Source organism: Xenopus laevis, chromosome 4L (assembly GCF_017654675.1).
Source record: "Xenopus laevis strain J_2021 chromosome 4L, Xenopus_laevis_v10.1, whole genome shotgun sequence".
Lineage (NCBI taxonomy): Eukaryota > Metazoa > Chordata > Amphibia > Anura > Pipidae > Xenopus > Xenopus laevis.
The window spans coordinates 33,305,751-33,327,190 of record NC_054377.1 but is presented as its reverse complement, the minus strand read 5'-3'; the positions used below and the strand labels follow the sequence as shown (position 1 = coordinate 33,327,190).

At 41.0% G+C, this 21,440-nt stretch overlaps 1 protein-coding gene across 15 annotated transcripts in view; it reads left to right on the top strand.

Moving 5' to 3' along the window:
* Positions 1-2,088: 2,088 nt before the first annotated feature.
* The window catches only part of LOC108713975, a 54,203-nt gene continuing 34,851 nt past the window's right edge, over positions 2,089-21,440 (top strand). For 10 of the 15 annotated variants that reach the window (XM_041590104.1, XM_041590098.1, XM_041590103.1 and 7 more), the window contains exons 1-3: positions 2,089-2,302; positions 3,563-3,616; positions 21,087-21,185. In XM_041590104.1, coding sequence (XP_041446038.1) covers positions 2,257-2,302; positions 3,563-3,616; positions 21,087-21,185 — 199 coding nt within the window. In that variant the 5' untranslated portion in view covers positions 2,089-2,256. The remainder of the gene's footprint in view (positions 2,303-3,562; positions 3,617-21,086; positions 21,186-21,440) is intronic. The other 5 variants (XM_041590101.1, XM_041590095.1, XM_041590106.1 and 2 more) reach the window with 2 other exon arrangements.

The window sequence follows — 21,440 nt, the reverse complement described above, 5'->3', positions numbered from 1 at the left end:
TAGCTTCATCTTATCAGTTCATCAGGTCTAAGCTGGCAAAGGAAACTCTGGTGAAAGAGGTAACATTCTATAAAATTTGCACAAATTTGTGGAGCGTTCATTTGAGTGAAATTCGTCTGGCGATAGGGCATGAAACTGTGCTAGCTAAGGTATCTTTCGCTAGCGAATTGTCCTCTACGCCTGTTAGTAAATTGGTGATGTCCCTGCGGATGGGATTTCTGGCAAATTTTCACTAACGACGCCACTTCACCCTTAGTAAATATGCCCCCTTGAGTCTCCTATATAAAACCCACCCTTATCACAAGTTACAGAAATATGTTAATTTCTGAAAGCTTCACTGATGAGTTCTGGTCGGTACAACCGTATGTAACATGGGACTGAGCATTATTATCACAGAGTGTGTGATCACAGTCTTATCTATGCCACATTTTCTGTTGATATTTAGCTCCATATGGATAAGCCATGACTGTGTCATTCTTCACTTTTCTCTTTCCTTGACTTAGGGCTACTCCTTCATAGCCAGCAGCGTGTTTTAATGTTTATTAAATAAAGATTCCTAACTTTTAAAACTACAGTTCTGTGTCTGGTATGTGGAACTTCGTTGATTTCTCCTTTGTACTCCTTCATAACACCTTCTGTCCTATTTGGTCGGAATGCTGTGATGACAGACATGGCAACTCCTTCTGCAGAAAAGCCTGGAAGTCCTACTCTAGCTCTTAGTGCTGCTTTGTATTTCCATACAAATCAGTACCCAGTCTGTGTGTATATTATTATTCATTTTCAATTTCCACCCATCTGTTTATGTCTTTCCAGGACTCCTCATCTTCCACTTTTATAAAAATAGATCATGAAGAACCATCTTCGGGATCTGGCAGCTATTTTATCTGCAAAAAATGTCAGCATAAGCAGAACCAAAAGGAATATTCTGTGAAAATCATAAATAAGAGGTCAGCAATTTTGTTTAATGCTATTGGAGTGTGGCTCCATTAGATAATAGCCATAATGAGGTTATAAAGCAGGGGTGTCCAAACTTTTTGCAACGAGGGCCAGATTTGATGAGGTGAAAATTTGTGGGGGCCGACCATTCAGCCTGACATTCTTTGAACCATTAACATCATTTAACTCATTTAAACAAGGAATCGTGTAGCCATGGCGATAATATTTGGGGACATTAGTGAAATGATCTGCCACTTGGTCTATACTGCTGCCTGTGTGCTGAAGGTGTTAGCAATAGACACATACTGGCACGTAGTGATGCGCTGCTCTTGTATACTTCTTTAGTTTACTGTACTGGCACGTCAGTATATCTATTGACACCTTCAGCCCTAAAGAAGTATGTGAAGCGGCGCGTCATGTGCCAGTACGTGTCTACTGCTACGGCTACGTGATTCCTGATTGCACTGTGCTGGTGGGCCGCATTATTATTAATTTCATTATGGAGGCTGAGGGCCAGTGTAAATTTGAAAATGGGCCGCATTTGGCCCCCGGGCCTAACTTTGGACATGCCTGTTATAAAGGATACAGAAAAGGCAAATGTGCTTATTCTGTGTTTTTCTTCAGAGTATACAATACAGGAGTCTATCTTTCAAGACCCACCCAAAAGGGGCACAGAAAGGGTATGGAAATTATCAGTTTTTAAGAAAGACTGGCCAAATTTGGTTGTTTGCACTGGAGAAGAGACACATATAACGGGAGATGTGATAACTACCTATGTATAAATATATAAGGAGGCCATATAATAAACTCTCTAATGCTTTATTTACAAGTAGGTCCTTCCAGCAGGCATGAGGGCATTTATTCTGATTATAAGAAAGGATGTATAATCACACTGCTCAAAACGTTTTCTGCAGTGAGAGCTGTGACATTGTGGAATTCTCTCCCTAAATTAGTTCTGGCAGATACATAAGATAGCTTCATTGGGTTGGATAGCTTTTTAGCAAGTGAGAAAATAAAGGGTTTCGAAATAAGCTCTTAGTATAAGGTTAAACCAGGGACTGGTCAGGAAGGAATCCCCCCTGAAGCAGATGGGGGGGGGGTTATATATATATAAATGGTTGAACTCAACATATGGACGTGTCTTTTTTGCAGGAACTCTGTATGTGACTTTGTCTAGATGCAGCTGTGTGGTTATGTTATAATTAGTTAAGTTCTTATCTCTGTAAGCCAGCTTGGGAGTGGTCGCAATGAATACATCTGATAAGACACCACAACCATTACTAAATACAGACAGCAAAGCTGGAATACCCTAAAGACAGCATGGCTTTACCACTGTACCTGATTCTTGGAAACATACTCTATATTGGTGAGACTGTTTGTGTCTTTTGTAGTCTTTATTCCCCTTCTTTGCTCTCTAGAATTGATCGGCATGTATATGCAGGCCTGACTCCTGTTTCTCATTTGCCACTTTTAATATTCTGTAGCTTCCCTCATGTAATTATTCTTGCTTTAATTTCTACCGCAACCCATTTAAAACCCACATAGGAAGACCCCAAGTAACAATGTTGATAGTAATCAATTTAAAAAACACTTAAGTCCGGTTATGCAGCATATGGTGGTGAGCATTACAGGGATTAAGTGAAAACTTTATTTGTGGCTATTAATAAGGTTGTCAAACCAGTTGCTTTTGAAAAAAAAAACCTTAAAGATTTAGTGGTATTTGATATCTTTTAAAAGTTGTCACTGGGATTCTGTGAGTTATGGCTGTAAAAGATATGATCTTATTTTGTTAGTCTTGTAGCATGTCTGCAGTGCCACATCCCATGCCAAGTAACCCTTTGCCATGTCACATTTTTTTCGGGTGCTGTCACCCTGGTTGTCCTCCTAAAAGACTTGGGCTAACACAATGTACTGCTTTAACATGCTGGGTAATAGTATGATGCATATCATGTATCCTTTAGTTTGAGCACAGCATATTGACTATGAGTTTATAAAAGGAGGGCCACAAGGTAGAAGACAAAAGGTAAGGGGGGATTGCACTGGGTTTGCTGCTGCCTGTGGGAATTTACCAAGATATACTTGTCATTAAATCCTTTAAGTACTAGTGGTACAATGTTCCGTCTAAGGTGTGTGCGCACACAAATTTTGAGGCCAGTGTACACACAAATTGTGGTGAGCACAAAGAATTTTGTGTCGAATAACAACATTTTGTATTAATTGTGACATGAGCACAAAGTTTTTTTGCCCACATAGCTGAGAAGGAATTAGAGGGAACATTGCAGTGGTAGTATATTCAGTATATACAGTGATAAAAGTACCTGCCCCTGGATTTTATGTTTCAGCTTTGCTGTGCCATTGTTACTAGTAACAAGCAGCATAGCAAAATCATAGTGTTCTGGCACTTAAAGGGTTAATGGTTTCCCAGTGTAATTTTTATGTAGCCCTGCTATTTTGTTGCTTGCATAAGAACACTATTGCTTTCTGAGTGCCTGTCTGGGTGTATCTACACAGCCACCTGGCCTAGTATTTTCCTGAATTGCACCGATTAAATATTCTGCATAAAGATCCTTTTAACTTACCTATAACACAATGAGCTGATTAGTCTTTTTATTTTATTTGCTTTCAGTTGTTTCCGGTTCGACTACCATTCCCACTCTATATACATCAGATTATATTTCAAGTGAGTATTAGGTATAAGGTTCTGTATGTTATGTAGCATGTTAAATACAAAAGGAATAATTATATTAGTGTCTGCCAGTTGTGTTAAAATTTCCTTTCGATAATCGATATAGTTCAACAAGACAATTCCGCCCCCTTTATCTGCAGGGTGTATCACCAAAGAGGGATCATTACATAATGTGGAAAGAGCTTCTATTTCAGCTCTAGATAGGTTATTAAAATTGCTTATTGAACTAGCGCAAATGGAATCAATCTCTTTATCCATAGCATTTTTAAACAATTTAACTGCAGCGTTCTGAGTTGGAAGGCAAAAATCACATTCAAGTCTCAAGTTCTCACGAATTTCATCTCCAGTAACCTCCCTATTGCCAAAGTGATCTCTTAAATTCAGTTGTCAGATAAAGCAAAACAAGTCAACATCCCACCGAAATCTATCAAATTTCATAGTTGATACAAAAGTTAACCCCTTCTGGAGCAGTTTTGCTTCTCCTTCTGAACGTATATGGTTTGACAAGTTAAATACTGGAGCAATTAAAGTCTCCGAGGTCTGCCTCTTTTTGCCCCTCCTCGTTGGATATCTTTTCCTTGGCTTTCTCGGGGAGAGATTGGGGGTCTGATGCTGAGAGTGCTGAGAATGTGAGCTTGCCCCTTATCGGTTGTAATTCCACTGTGTGATGTAACCTGAGAATTGCCCTCGTCAGGATCTGAATCTCCAGAGCTAGTATCTACAGTTTGGGAAGGATTAGCTTGCCAACATCTATTCTTGTGGCGGCGTGTATAGGATCTGAAGGGTTGTGTTTTCTCACTGGACGTGAATACATCATTAGATGGTATATCAATTGCAATAATCATTTGTAGTTTATCTTCTAGAATGTAAGGTCTCTAATATCCAATATGTAGGTCAAACCTCTCGCCCATTGAAAAACCGTATTAGAGAGCATATTTTGGATATTAGGAAGGGACATAGAGATTCCCAAGTAGCAAAGCATTTCTAAGAGTGTAATGGGGGAGATATCGCCAAATTGTCTGTCTTAGGAATTGATACAGTGGTAAGGGGAAAACGAGGGGGAGACGTTTTGCCTAAACTACTCCGCTTGCAAACCAAGTGGCTATTCTTTTTAGAAAGTAGGAAACCCCTTTGTCTAAATAGTGACTTTGATGTCACGTGTTTTTTTTGGAGGAACTACTGTTCTCCCCGAACACTTCATTTCTCAAACTATACATATTTTATTAAATATTTTCCTTAACTAAGGTCTGTTCTTCAATGAAGGCTAATCTATGTGTCGGATATGTACCAAATATACTTAATATACTATATCCGTATATATGAGAAAAAAATATACACTGGGAAAACCTGATCAAAATATAATTGCATTGCAACTTTTAATTTTTAATTTTTTTTATTGTTTGGTTTTTTGGTTTTTTGTTGAGGTGTATCTTTTTGTATTTTTGTATTTTTGTGCATGTATGTAACAATTAGCTTTCTAACCACTAGGTGGAACTTCACAAATTGTAACAGAGTGGTAACATGTGTTTGCAACCTTGTGATTGGCTATAGCCCCTTTATAACATGTGTACAGGGGTGTGCCATTTAGCCTATGAGTAATTGCCCCGATAGGCACGAAATGCGTTATAATACATTTTTCTACTATTTATATATTTGTTTCTTTATTATTGGAGGTCCTCACATTTTTCTTGGATACAGTGGGGTTCATTTATCAACACTGGGCAAATTTGCCCATGGGCAGTAACCCACGACAACCAATCAAACGGCAGCATTCATTGTTCTACTTGCAGCTGGCTTTAAAAAGCTAATCACTGATTGGTTGGTATAGGTAACTGCCCATGGCAAATTTGCCCAGTGTTGATAAATGAGGCCCAGTGTTTTGTGTTTTCTCACCACTTAACCATCTGTAAACTTTATGGTCAGCATAATAAGTCAAATTATATTGTTCCACCTGTTTTGCACAATCGGCTAAAATGTCTTATTTATTCGTTTTTTAAATTGTGTCATTTCATTGATTTTAAACATGGTAATGCTTTTTGACAAAGACCATGAGCCGAAATGTTAATGTTTTTTTGTAAAGAAATTCGGCGAACAAAGTTAAAATAAAGTGATTAACCGGCGTGCATGAGACCATGGCTTTATTGGATTATTATTATTATTATTATTATTAGTCCAACCTGGTGCACTCACGACAAATGTCAAAAATGCCTGGGTGCTGGTCAAAAAATTTTCTCATATAAATATACCCAAAAACCGCACTCTGAGGACTTTATAGTGTAAACAATCTATTAGTATTTATTTCAACGTTTCGGCGCCATTACTTGGGGAGAATTGCCCCAGGGGAACTGGGCACATATCTTTTCTGCTTGTATTCCCCTAGGTTTGGCACTTATGTAAGTCCAGAGCACCAAATCTGCCCTGTCACCAATGTAATGTATTGTGCATTGTGTGTATTGTGGTGGCTTGTAGAAGAGGGCATGGAGTGTGTGTGAAGGTTGTGCCATGTGTGGCAGTGAGGTACTTGCTTTGAACACCCTTCCCTCTTGACCTGGCACAGAATGCATCTAGTTCTGGCCCTGGAGGTTTATACAACACTGCTTAAAACTTACAATCAAACATAATGTTCACCTATGCAAATTGTAACTTGCACAGATCACATGACCAAAGAGTGGTGATATCATATACTAAATGCCATCCATTCTGGATTAAATTTATATGGAAATTAATACATTTTCTATCAGAACAATAATCTTAAACAAAACAGTTTGAATTGAAGACCAAGGAAAAGCAAGAGTTTACTACATGGTTTTCCTCTCACATGCATTATTGCATTCTATGTTATTTTTTTTTACTTCGTTCCAATGAAAACGTTGCACAAAATTTTATTTTTTGGTTCGTTCTACATACCACTTATTTTGGTAAATCTATTCATAATGGGCACCAACATTTTCAGAATGGGGTATGTTTCATTTTTTGCAGCTTTACTGCACATACTATAGAACAGGCAGCATATGTTTGCAGTAGTTCACATATAAGCCTTGTAAATTACACCCATAAGGTAGTGTGTACCTGCCACATACAGTGGTTGTGTTTAGCCAATACATACTGGTCAGCAAATTGTTTAAAAGACCCCTGTCATTAATATTTACCATGTTTAATCTTTTATAACTACTAAGTTTAACAATGCTTTGTAGTCTGGCAATGTTGATTGTAAAGGTACATTTACTCATTTAGGATTAGGCTTAGTGTGTTCTTTCCAAAAATATTTATTTTCTGGGGTGAATTTGTTTCTACTCACAAAAATACAGTAAATAAGTAGTTTTTGCAGTAGTTGAATTCATTTGCATTGTTTTGATTTTATAGTCTCTACATGCTAAATACTTTGGTAATCTTCTGTATACTTGGCATCAAATTGTTCAGAAGACCACTAAAATTCATATTTAAGATGTTTTACCCTTGCACATAATGACATGGCTTTACCCCACATAAAATGCGTGTGTTGATTTTGCAGTAGCTGAAGTAACTACAAAGATAGTTCATATGCACTATTTTGATTTTGGAGTCATGCATTCTCTATACAAGCATGCATATGTAAATTCATATTTAGGATGTTTTAAAATTGTACCTGATGAGACGTGGGAGATAAGATGTAAAAAAAGAGTTTTAACTAGATTCTAAAAAATGATTAAACCTAACTTTAGCTAAAAAATGAGGGATTAAAAAAGATCTGCAGTGCGTTTTGACCACACCCATTTTGTGGCAACACCCAGGTTATAGAAAGTTTGAACACATTTCGTTTTTTTTAAAACGCATCAGTTGTTGCTCCAGCAGACTTCTGCATTGAAATCTGTTTTTCAAAAGAGCAAACAGATTTTTTTAATATTTAATTTTGACATCTGACATGGGTCTAGACATGTTGTCAGTTTCCCATTGCCCCCTTGTGACTTGTGTATTGATAAACTTCAGTCACTTTTTTTTTACTGCTGCACTGCAAGTTGGCGTGATATTACCTCCGTCCCACCCCCAGCAGCCAACAACAGAACAATGGGAATGTAACAAGATAACATCTTCTTAACATAAAATAACAGTTCACTGGTAGATATGAGAATAGCACTCAATAGTAAAAATCCAGTTAGATTACATTTGAGAAACAATAGCCTGCTTAAAAGCAATTCCATCATGATGTGCAGGCTCTTTCTGAAAGCACAGGATCAGGCAAAATGAACTAAGATGGCTTGCCTAACCAATATTATACTTGTTGGTTCAGGAAAAAGTTACTTAGTATTTTCTAATTTTCTAAAAAGGCATCCAACCCTTTGTTAAACTATTTAATGTATATGGGTGAGAATTCTACAACTTCACAGTCCTCACTATAGAAAAAGGAAGACTGTGTCATACTTACTGTAATCCTTCTTTCTTAGCAGAACTCCATGTCCGTATTCACCGGGATAGTCCCTCCCCCCCTGCTCCCATCAGGAGGACCCTCCCAAATATTAAAAAAACCAACCCCACCTTCCTACCGTCGTCTTTGTGCAGCTTATAAAGCTTCCAGAAAAGGTATAGGCCTTACTGACATGGAGTTCATCCAGGGTAGGAAGATCACAGTAAGTATGAAGCAATCTTTATTTTTCCCTTGACAAACTCCATGTCAAGATTCCCCAGGATATAGCAAGCTACTCTTTTAGGAACCTGAACAGGAACCTGTAATGCCATGACAATGCAAAGAGCCCACAATCATGCAACTTATTAAAGTGACCGTAACAAAAGACTCTAGGTGAAAGCCCCAGAAATAGGAAATTCTATAAGGATAAAATGCTACAGTACAGACTTTATACTATATAGTGTGTGAGAGGTGGGCACAAACTGCCAGAATGTGGAAAAAACAGTATTACATATTGCCAAAGGCAACACCTGAGAAAGTGAGTCCAGCTTGACACATCCAGAGATATCAAGACAAGCGTGTGGATTGCGCCATCAAAGTGTATAATAGTTGCTCCCCTTCTCGCCAGGAATCATTCATCACATGCATGCTTAGTTTCAGTGCAGATCACATGGCACATGGAAAAAAAACACATGGTAGGAGTGAAAAACCCCAAAACAGACCCTTCATAGGTATGGCCTCAGGGTATATAAAGTACTATAAACCCTATGGAAAGTTGGCACAGATTCCAAATGTAATCAGTTCTGTTCTGACTAACAGAAAACTAATTCCCAAAGAACAGAGACAGATTCCAAATGTAATCAGTTCTGTTCTGACTAACAGAAAACTAATTCCCAAAGAACAGAGACTGGGGCACCTAAATCCTACCCAGGGTAAGAAAGTACTTTCAAAGTGTAAGATTTTCTGTGTCAAGGAACCAACTAACAAAGAAACAGCAGAACAAAATTTCCATCCTGAGACGATAATCCCAAGGCAAAACAAAGCAAATGCCTAAGGAACAGAGCCCCTGCTGGATGGCAGAACATAGCAGCCTTGTGACAATGGTATGCTTGGTTTATCATGAAGGATTCTAGGTCCAGAAAGATAAACAAATGATGCTTGAAAAGCAATCACTTGAGCTATGGAGGCAGGCTATAGCACCTGGGCAGAAACTCAAAATCATACACAAAAAAGTATTTCTGCCTTAATTGTGCATATAAGAACATATTTTCAGGTAAAAGACAGCCAGCCTACACAATATGAACCCAATCAACAAGTTAAACCTAGAACTGGACAGGCAACATAGATATTGCAGTAAATGTCAGAGGAGCTGCTAAGGTATCATGCTAGAGCTGTGTCGTAAAGATGGTGTAAGTGACTAAGCTTCAAGAAGACAAAATAGCCAGAGGAAATATAAGAGGTGAAAACACACAGGGACTGTAAAGTAAGCAGATTTCCCTACTACTGGTGCCCAGGGGTGCTTCGCCAATGAGGCAAGTTGAGGCTGTCGCCTCAGGCGGCAGCACCCCACTAGGTACCAGGGGCAGAAAAAATGCTGCTCCTGGTACTTTAAGAGCGAATTTCCGGGGGGGGGGGCAGCAGCAACTGCTGCTGCCTCAGGCGGCAGAGGGGCCAGGATCGCCCCTGCTGGTGCCTCAGGAGGGCACAGACTGATAAGAGAAAGAAAGTGCCATCACTGACCAGATCCTTCCACAATCTGGAGTCTGAAACAGCTCCCAATCTGGTATGCAAGAAAACAAGCCCTGCATCCTAATTACCATATAACCAGAAACTGGGCAAACATACATGTGCATACCAATGCATGGTGAATTTCTAGTGCAGATTTGCAAACATATTTACCAATCGTGAAAATGTTATTTGCACAGGTAACAAAATTCACTTATCTTTTGTTTGAAATGATCTATGCTTCATAAGGCCACGCTGATTATTACTTATAATACAATTTTCCAGAATATAATCTTGAATGTGATCCCTTAAAAAATCTTCAACTTCAAATCTTGCCAGCAAAAGATGTCAGATCTGGCAGACCAGGCCTGTAATTGCCAGGCTGAGATTTTAACTTTTTTTTTTTTTTAATATTGAAATATTTCCTCCAATTTAAATATTTCCTCTAATCCAAAGGACAATACCTAATAGAAGCGAGTCTGTAAAAATAAGGAAAAAATGTCCTGGCTAGAGCTAAACTAAGCTCACAAAGTACCCTAGTCTATATTCCATCAGAATCCAGGCCTGTGTTCACATTAATTTTGATTAAACATTTAAGAGGGATTTTGTCCTGATTTTTATGGTATAGATTGTGTTACTAAATTACACTGTGTACTATGCAAATAATTCTACAATTTAAAATTTTCTTCTTGAACCAATAAATACATTATTTTTTGTTGTTATGTTTGCCTGTAGGCAGCCATCTCAAGTCATTGTGCCTGTGCTTGCAGAAAGAGTCTGCACTTCATAAAGGAACTGCTTTCAGATAAATTATTGTTTCTCCTACTCTGTGTAACAGAAAGAGGCATTGTTGGGCTTAATTGTTTTACTACTGAGTGATCTTCTTATATCTGCCACTAGGTGGGGCATGGGATCATTTTTAGCAATGCAGGTGACAGGGGACGTTCATCTTGTTACCCTCTATTCTGTTAATCGGCTGTCCAGGGAGGGGGGAAGGAGGGGTGACATCACTCCAATTTGTAGAGCAACATTAAAGAGTACAATCCACAAAAACTAGAGCGCTCGAACGTCATCGGACGTATTTTTTAGAAAAACTGTACACAATTATAATGCACTTATTGGGCAATTTTAAACGCCAACTTTCATTTAAATTATTGTAAGACAATTCCCCAATAGCTCACCAAATCAGCAATGTGGTTCGGGTGCTCATGGCCCGAACCCTCCGCTTGATGGTAAATTAAATAAATTTGTGCAAACGCTGGGGGTCACTCACCGCTCCTTTTCAGAGACCCGGGGGCTGCGCCCCGAAACCTCAGCAAGGGGAGACTCCAAATCAATGAGTGCATACAACAGGCACGCACTCAGCGGGACTCCAGGTAGCGGTAAAATCCAAAATACTTTATTTACACAAACATGTTATATCCTAACGTGTTTCGTGTATCATAGTCCTGGAGTTTTTCAGACCACAACTGACGTGGCTCAGAGCACCAGGGTGTCAGGGGGCCTATCCGCACCAAGAAGCTTAGGGGTTAAAGTCCAATACGCGGTATAAAGGGATCAAGAATAAGCATAGTCAGGATTTCAGGCACAAGTTCAGAAGGCTGGCGGCAACTCTGGACTTTGGTCCAGAGTTCAGGCAAAGATCAAAAAGTCCAAGAATAGCAATAACAGGAATTTAGGAAACCCAGGAACACGATTCAGCAATTCCTACATCAAACCCGTGACCTGAAAGTCCTTTTATTTCAAAGTTTGCAAGGGGTTGCGTGATGTCATCACGCCAGCGTCAAGACACTGGCCTCAGCCCACGTGTAACATGGGCGCCGCCATCTTGATTTGGACGCCGCCGGAGACGGGAGCACCAACGGGCGCTCCAGACAGTACCCCTCCCCCAGGGGCTGCCACTGGACCACCACTTTGTGGTTTCTTCAGAAACTGTTCTCCACTTTTGTACTCTTGTTGGCCATGCATGGAGACAGAAACAGGATTTCACATGGGATACATGAAACACATTAGGGATTCGCATCTCAGAGGGAAGATGAAGTCTGACAGCCACGGGATTAACAATCTCCACAATGGAGTATGGACCAACAAATTTTGGACCCAACTTGGGGAAGTAATCTTGAGACGAATGTTTCTTGTTGAAAGCCACACTTTATCCCCAACTTTATATAAGGGAGAAGATTTCCATCTCTGATCAGCATAATTCTTGTGGGACAAGGAACTTTTCTCCAAGTTGGCTTTGGTAGCCGACTAAATGGCCAACATGTGGGCTGCGTGTACATCGGCCGCTGGAACATTGGACAAGAGGAAGTCTTGAGGGAAAGCTTACGGATGTTGTCCATACACGATCAAAAAGGGTGATCTACCAGTGGAGGCATGATAAGCGTTGTTATGAGAAAACTTTGCCTAGGGAAGGAGATCGGCCCAATCATTCTGACAGAGGCATACATGACTTCTCAAAAACTGTTCCAGCACTTGGTTTACCCTTTCCGCTGCCCCATTAGACTGATGGTGAATTGGAGGGTGATACCCAGATACTTACACAACATCTCCAAAACTTGGACACAAATTCGAAACCTCGGTCCAATACAATCTCCGCTGAAAATACATGAAGTCGGAAGATATGCTGAATGAACAACTGAGAGAGTTCAATGGCAGAAGAAGGTTTATGAAGAGGGATACAGTGTGCCATTTTACTGAAGTGGCCAATAAATACCCATATTACAGTGTTCCCTTTGGAAGGTGGTAGTTCAACAATAAAGTCCATAGCTAATTGAGTCCAAGGATGGGAAGGAATGGGTAGAGGTTGCAATAGCCCGCTAGGGCGAGAATGAGTCGATTTTGAAGAAGCACAAATAGCACAGGCTGCCACAGAGTCTTTCACATCCTTCCGAAGGGTTGGCCACCAAAGGAGATGATTAACAAGTTCAAAGCTCTTTTGGACACCTGGATGTCCAGCTTGTTTGGAACAGTGGCTTTGCTGAAGGATGGGTATACGGAATTTGTAGACCATGCCTATGGGGGTTTCGGCCGGAGCAGAAGACTGGACAGATAAGATCTGGCTGGCCAGTTGTGGGAATAGGGAAGCAATGATCTTTGTGGGGGGAACAATTGATTCTTAATCTTCACGGATGCGACCCTCAAGTACAATGCTTCGAGATCAGGCATCTGCCTTCTGATTCCTTGAGCCAGCACAGTATGTCAGAACAAAGTTGAATCGTGAGACGAAGAGTGCCCACCGAGCCTGACAAGGGTTCAGTCTCTTGAGAGTCTGGATGAATTCCAAGTGTAAGATCAGTGTAAATGGTCACAGGAAGTGTCGCCACTCCTCGAGGTCTGACCTCTGGGGGGTATGGTACCAGGAAGAAGTTTGATGGGACAATCATAAAAGCGATGAGGAGGGAGAATATCAGCATACTTCTTTTCTTCCACAAAGTCATTGTACACTATCAGTAAAGCCTGTAAGTCCGCTGCAGCAAAGGACACCCGACGAATGAACTTAGTGGGTAAACAGTTCTTCTAACAGTAAGGGCTTCAATGCGATATCTGGTTGGCAGACCAGTCAATAGAAGCAGATGGAGCCAGGGTAGACCCAACAGTACAGGAGCCAAGGGACAGTCTATTAAAAGAAAAGACAGTTTCTCCTCATGGAGGGATCCGAGGGTCAGTGGAAGATCTCCTGTTGTCTCAGAGACGATCTCCGAAGTTAGTGGTCGATCGTCAATTGCCAAAACCCTTGTTAGAGGGAATAAGGGAATTCACAGGAACTTGGCAAAGGCGACATCAATGAAATTTCCTGCAGCCCTGGAATCAAGAAAGGCAGACACATCTGCCAGGTAGCCGAATCGACTACCTGTCAGGTAGCCGAATCTGTAAAGGCAACAGAGTTCTTTTGGGGCGAAGGCTTGATGCCATCCAGGTAAAATTCCCTAGTTTTACCTGAGCTAGGGGATCCTCTCAACTTCAGGGGACAACGATTGGCAAAATGGGCTTTTCCACCACAATATAGGCGTAGTACAGCTAAATGTCTCCGGAGCTTCTCTTGTTCAGAGAGACACATCTGACCGATCTGCATAGCTTCCTCAGCGGGAGTTACAGGAGGAGGATTCACAGGATTGGGAAGGAGAGGTCTCTAGAAGCGAGAAGCCAGACCAAGCAGGAATTTTTTGTTTCTTTCTTTATCGGACTAGTGCTCTTGAAGTCGGGTATCTACCTTGATGGTGAGAGCAATCAGGTCTTCCAAAAGTTCAGGGTGGAAGGCCTTGGCATCAAAGGTCAGAGGAGAATTCTTCTCCCAAAGTGGTGTTGCCCACTCAAGCAGTTTACCATCCAAACGTGACATCACATACCCCACCTTGGCGTGTTCGCTGGAGTACTGCGAGGGTTGAAACTCAAACTGGATCAGACACTGAGTTATGAAACCTCTGCAGGCTTGAGGATCCCCATTATAGCGGGGAGGTGGAGGAATGCGTGGCTCAGCAGCTTATGAGGCTGCAGAAGGATAAGCATCTGCGACTAGAGGATTTCCTGCGACTGAGGAGGTGGGACCACATCCGAGAAAGGAGAGTGTCCAATACTTGCCAATGCGGACCTGCTAAGCTTCATACGATTCGATGTAGGACGCCAATCCATGGAGAGCTCTTCCAACATCAGGTGTAGCTTCCTCAGTGGGGTCCATGGCCCGAATATACTGTCAAATGATCAAAGTTCAGAGTTCAAGCAAAGGTCAAAAAGTCCATGAATATCAATAACAGGAATTTAGGAAACCCAGGAACACAATTCAGCAATGCCTATATTCGGGCATGGAACACGTGAAATTTCAAAGTTCGAACTGGGCGCGTGATGTCTCACGTGGAACATGGGTGCCGCCATCTTAATTTATACACCTCCGGAGACGGGAGTGCCAACGGGTACTCCTGACACTGGTAAACTAAGAATATACATAGTAACATAGTAAGTTAGGTTGAAAAAAGACACACGTCCATCAAGTTCAACCTTTGAACTCTATTTTAACCTGCCTTACTGCTAGTTGATCCAGAGGAAGGCAAAAAAAATCCATCTGAAGCCTCTCCAGTTTGCCTCAAAGGGGGAAAAAAATCCTTACTGACTCCAAAATGCAATTGGACTAGTCCCTGGATCAACTTGTACTATGAGCTACCTTCCATAACCCTGTATTCCCTCACTTGCTAAAAAGCCATCTAACCCCTTTTTAAATCTAATGTATCAGCCTGTACGACTGATTCAGGGAGAGAATTCCACATCTTTACAGCTCTCACTGTAAAAAATATGAATATTTAGACGGTACCCCTTTTCTTCTAATTGGAATGGGTGACCTTGTGTCAGATGGAAAGACCTACTGGTAAATAAAGCATTAGAGAGATTATTATATGATCCCCTTATATATTTATACATAGTTATCATATCACTCCTTAAAGAAGAACTAAACCCTAAAGTTAAAAAACCCCTACCCCCCTACCCTACTGTAAGGAGCACAAACCGGAACTCTATCCGGCGCCTCCATCCATGACGGGGTCCATCCCAAGATGGCGGTGCCCAGGGGGAACCACAAGGTCGTTGGCCGCCAGTGTGTCAATCTGGATGCAGCGGCATGACGCCAGCGTCAAAACGTGCAGCGTTGACGCGCAACGTCTGCGCATGACGCCATCAAGCACATCAAGTCTTTACTCACCCCTCTGTGCAGATTCTGTCCAGCGGAGTTCACAGGCGCCATCTTCAGCCGATTCCGTAATCTTCAGAATGAGACTGGCGCTTCTGCAATTTTTGTGAGTTTCGGGGCAAAAGTGCTCCAACTACGCATGCCGAAACGCTGGCTTCATTCCGAAGATTACCGAAGAGAAGAAGATGGCGCCCATGAACTCCGCTGGACAGAATCTGCACGGAGGGATAAGTAATAGCAGCTAGGCTGGGGGGGGAGGAGGGAAGGGGTCCATGTAGGGTAGGGGAGTAGGGGTTTTATAACTTTTGGGAAGAATTCTCTTTTAAGCACCTCTTCTCCATAGTGAACATCGCCAATTTGACCACTCTTTCCTCATAGCTACGATTTTCCATACCTTTTACAAGCTTAGTTGTGCTTTTCTGGACCCTCTCTAATTCAATAATGTCCTGTTTGAGCACTGGAGACCGAAACAGTACGGCATATTCTAGATGGGGCCTTACCAGTGCTCTATTAAGTAGAAGAATGGCCCCCTCCTCCAGTGAATCTATGCCCCTTTTAATACAGCTCAAGACCTTATTTGCCTTTGATGCTGCTGACTGGCATTGCTTGCTACAGCCAAGTTTATCATCTACAAGGACTCCAATGTCCATTTGCCTAGTGCAGTCCAATTAAGGGTATAAGTGGCTTGGATATGTTTACATCCCAGGTGCATGACTTAACATTTATCAACAAATCTAATTTGCCTCTTAGCTGCCCAAATTACCAGTTTGTCAAGATCCTGTTGCAATTATGCCACATCCTGGATGGAATTAATTTAGCTGGGTATTTTTGTGACACTGATACATTACTTACAACACCCTCCCCTAAGTCATTAATGAACAAGTTAAATGAAAGTGGACCCAATACCAAGCCCTGAGGGACCCCACTAAGAACCTTACTCCAAGTAGAGAATTACCATTAACAACCACCCTTTGTATCCCATCCTGTAGCCAGTTTCCTATCCACGTGCCAACGACTTCATTAAGCCCAACAAACCTTCGTTTAGAAAGCAGTCATTTGTGGTGCATGGTATCAAACGCTTTGGCAAAATCCAAATAGATCACATCTACTGCCCCCCACTGTCCAGCATCTTACTTACCTCATCATAAAAAGCAATCAAATTTGTCTGACATGACCTATCCTTCATAAAGCCATGCTGATTGCTGCCATTGACTAGGACAAATTTTTGAATGTAATCCCTTAACAAGCCTTCAAATAATTATTGGAATAACATCAGCTTTTCCCCAATCCATAGGCACCATACCGGATGAAAGCGAATCGTAGAAAATCAGAAATAGAAATAGAACTAAGCTCTCTTTGAACCCGGTGGTGTATGCCATCAGGCCCTGGAGCCTTGTTTACATACATTTTTATTAAAGCTTTATGAATCATATCCTGAGTCAGCCACTGACTAGATTGAGCTGAGTCATTAGTGCAGCTATAAAATGAACCTGGGAACTCAGACTCCTCTAATGTATACACTGAAGAAAAGAACTGATTTAGCACATTTGCCTTTTCTGTTACAACCATACTGGTACCATTATTTAATGGAGCAACACTCTCAACCTTCATCTTTTTACTATTAATATATTTAAAAAACTTTTTAGGGTTAGTTTTCACCTCCACTGCAATTAACTCTTCATTTTCCTTTTTTTGCCTTCCGGGGGACTGATTTACAACATTTATTACATTTTATATTCATTAAATGCAGCTTCTGTCCCAACAGATTTGTAGCTTTTAAATGCCTTTCTCTTCTTTCCTATTAACTTCTTTACTTTTGTATTAAGCCACATAGGATGATTCTTAGAGCTTCTACATTTACTCCTTAAGGGAATACATTTTGAGCAGCAATGATTTAATATAATTTTAAATGACAACCATTTCTGTTCTGTGCTTTTAGCTGAAAACTTAATGCCCCAATCATTACTCTGTAGGGCAGCCCTCTAGGCACTAAAATTAGCTTTTCCAAAATTCATGTTTTTTGTTGCCCCAGTATATATTTGTTTTTTTTTACCAGACATTAAATGATATAACATTATGATCACTATTACCCAGGGGTTCAATGACTTGCACATTTGCTATAAGTTTTGGGTAATTTGAGATCACTAGATTTTTTTCTGGGTAGGCTCCTCAACAACCTGTGCCATGAAATTGTCATGCAGCAAGTTTATAAACTTGTTCCCATTAACTGATCTGGCAGTACTGTTGCTCCAGTCAATATCTGGGTAATTAAAATACCCCATTATCATTACTTTACCCAAACTAGCAGCCTTTTCTATTTGTATCAGGAGCTTAGCCTCCTCCTCCTCACTTACATTAGGGGGTCTATAGCATACGCCTGCAATTAATTTGCTGGACTCTTTACAATCGGTGAAAACTCCACCCATAAGACTTCTCCCCCCTAATTTTCTAACATAACCTCCTCCTTTATATACAGTAAGCTTTTAAATCCTGCCTAACAAACACACATACCCCTCCTCCTTTTCTATTGCCTCTGTCCCTGCGAAAGAAAGTATAGCCACTGATATTAACTGCCCAGTCATGCGACTCATTCAGCCATGTTTCGACCATACTAATCACAGTTTCCCTCCGGCACCGGCACCTCCAGCTCTCCCATTTTACCTGTCAGACTCCTTACATTTGCAAACATACATTTAATACTGGTACCATATTGAACATATGACATATGGTTCCCCTATCCTTAACAGTACCCCAAACCAAATCCCCCATTTTCCAAAACCTCTGCACCATCATCATTGAGGTGCAGCCCATCCCTAGAAAAATACCCTGTAGTCGACTGAGAAATGAGCCCAAATCCCTCCTCCCTACACCAATCTCTCAGCCACGCAATCATCTCCCTAAACTCCTGCTGTCTTCTTAGCGTTGCTCGTAGCACAGGTAATATCTCTGAGAAAATTACATCGGAAGTCCTCACCCTCAACTTTACTCTTAGTTTTTTTTTTTTAAATCGGTCTTGAGGACTTCACCACCTCCTCTAACTTTGTTATTGGTACCTGTGTGTACCAAGACCGCCGGGTCTTCCCCATCCCCTCCCAATAATCGGACCACTCGTTGCACCACATGCCGAACCCTAGCACCAGGCAAGCAGCAAACTTTTCAGCATGAAAGGTCCTTATGGCAGGTTACCCTATCCACCTTTCTAATAATTGAGTCCCCTAGAACTATAACCTGCCTTTCCTTCCTTGCACCCTCCCCCCCCGTATTAGAGCCACTGCCTCCCAGGGTGCTCTGAGAGTCAGTGTGCTCCATACACTCCAGTTCAGAGCTTTGCTCCCTAGCCAAAATGGTGAATCTGCTGTTTTGGACAAGCTGTGAACCAGTCCCCTACCCTTCTGTGCCCTACTTCCCCTCGTAACTGTAACAAACCTGTCTCCCTTAGCTTCCACTGCACCTTCTCCTCCCCCATTCTTCTGGCCCCTGCCAGTGGTTGCTCTGCGAGCCTCCTTTTCAACTCCACATTTGACACTGCTACCAGTGCTGCAAGTTCCCCCCCTTTAGAGTCTGCAGTTCAGATTCCAAGATGAAAACCCACCGACATCTTTCACATGTAAATACTGCACGGAACTGCTGCTCCAACACCACATACATGTGACAAGACACACACTGAGTAATACTAGCAAACCCACTTGCACTCATAGTTACACTGGATACTTACAGTCTCCCACATGCAATTCCTCACAAACGCCTTTTTGGTTTTAAACGCCTTAAGGTTTTTAACGCTGCTTAACACTTAGATCACATGCAACACTCGCTTTGTGGTCAAAGACTTAAAGGTTTCAAACCACAGAACACAAAGCCTGATCAAAATTTACCTGATTAACTCCTCCCCCTTAATTAGCAGACAGAGGGAAAGAGAGAATAAAATGCTGTTTGCTACCAGCAGTAAAATAACAACCCCATATTAACTTTTTAAAAAATGTTCTCCTTAGAAACTATCGCAGGCTAAAACACAAAAAGAAAATAAATGCACTAAATGTATCTACCAGTTTACCCCAAACAGAGAAAAGAAAAAGCACTCGCTTAGCAGTTCCCACATTCGCTTTGTGGTCACTGACTTAAAGGTTTCAGATTTCAAAATTAAATATAAAATAATCTATTTTTGCTTTTGGAAAACTGATTTCAATGCAGGGTTATGTTGGAGTAGTGCTATTAACTCATGAGTTTTTATAATAAAAAAAGAGTGAACTGTGACAGAATCCCTTACCAATACCATATACTGTGTCAGCTTTAGACAGCTTGTTTATGGTGAGCCATGAGCACTTTGGTCCTAAAACTCTGACTCCTCAATTGTGTACATTAAGAAAAAGAATTGATTAAGTATATTTGCTTTTTCAGTGTGTCTCCATTTTGTAATGGAGCCACAATCTCAACCCACACCGTTATATTATTATTATATTGAAGTACATATATGGAAGGCATCCACCAGTCTTGAGCTTAAAACCATCCTGAAATTACCCACCTTCCTCTCTGTCTGGCTGTGTACAAGGAATACCCCCAGTTTTTCCTTGTACCATGGGTCTAGCAGGGTTGCCACTCAGTGATAATTTCTGGCTTTTATGTATTTTATCTGGGGATCACCCTTCAGGGAACTCTGCATATAGGCAGCAATATAGAATTGGTGCAACCAACCAAGTTCTTTCTTGACTGCCTTCCCATTCTTCTGTGGCCCACTAATGTCCATTTGAACAGAAAGAGCAGGGGGTGATATGCTCATACATGCTTTTTCCTTGCTATCAAAGCTGTGGTCTGCTCAAAGGAAAGAAGTACTCAGCAGAGCCACTTCATCTGTTGCCACTGCTCTCTGCTGATGTAGCCTATCAGTGCCCTGTGTAACCCTGGCAAGGTGTTCCAAAAAGTAATTGCTGATCACCCATAAATGTTCCACCATATATAGATGATGTTGCTGCTGCATCTGTGACAACAATGAGTTGCTGATGGGGGACCTGCGAAAACCAATCCTGGGTGCCTGGACCGAGGTCCACATCTAATGCTCCCAATTTTGTGTGGTTTGCTCTGAGTTCTGCTCAAACAGATGCAGGAAGTTCTCCAACATAGAGGTGACAGTACAGACAGCAGAGGCAGAGGTGGCCTAACTATACATATCTTCACTTAAACTAAACTTATTAACTAATACTAATAAATTACCAGGAGTGCTTTGGGGGAGAGTGGCTAGAAGGCTAAAGGAGATCTTAAACTAGGCTAGTGGGAAGAAGCAGTTAGACATTTTGTGGAAGATAGGTTATATTAGGATCTGGGTATAGTAAGGGAAAATGCGGGTGGAAAGATGGATGGGGATAAAATATATGGCAGTGAGGACCATAAGTCACGTATAAGACACACAACAATTGATATCTGTGTTAAATGTATGTTTACTAATGCACAAGCTTGGCCATTATGATGTCATAACTGGAGTAAATGGCTCTGGGTGAGAAGTATGATTTTAAGTATGATTATAAACCTAGTATTAAGTAAGAAGTTGTTAAAGAGAATGGGAGGGGTAAAGCCTTATGGGTTGAACTTTTCACAGCTTTTCACAGCTCCCAAAATGTTGTATCTGATATGCTTTTATTTATTTTTTAGTAATTGCAATTTAAAAAAAAAAAATATTCTATTTTTGACAGCTTCACCTAGACACCATGTTCATGTGATTACAGATACTTATACTACTGAGCTTGGTGAAACTACTCTGAAATTGCACAGTCATGTCAAATCAGCCTCTGGTGAGCTCTTGTGTAGCAATAATTGTAGAGTAATAAATGTAGCCTAGAGTTGTTTCTGAGCACACTTTATTAAACTGAATGTTCTGGGACTGTCCAGCTTCAAAAATTGTCCTGTTAACAGTACAAAAATGCATAGAATTACATTTCCTTTTCCATGCTGCTTTTTATGTGCCTAATTACTTAGTATTTGGTTCATAACCAGAATCTGTACACTACAAAGCATTTTTCATTACATTTTCTAAGATACTATATCTC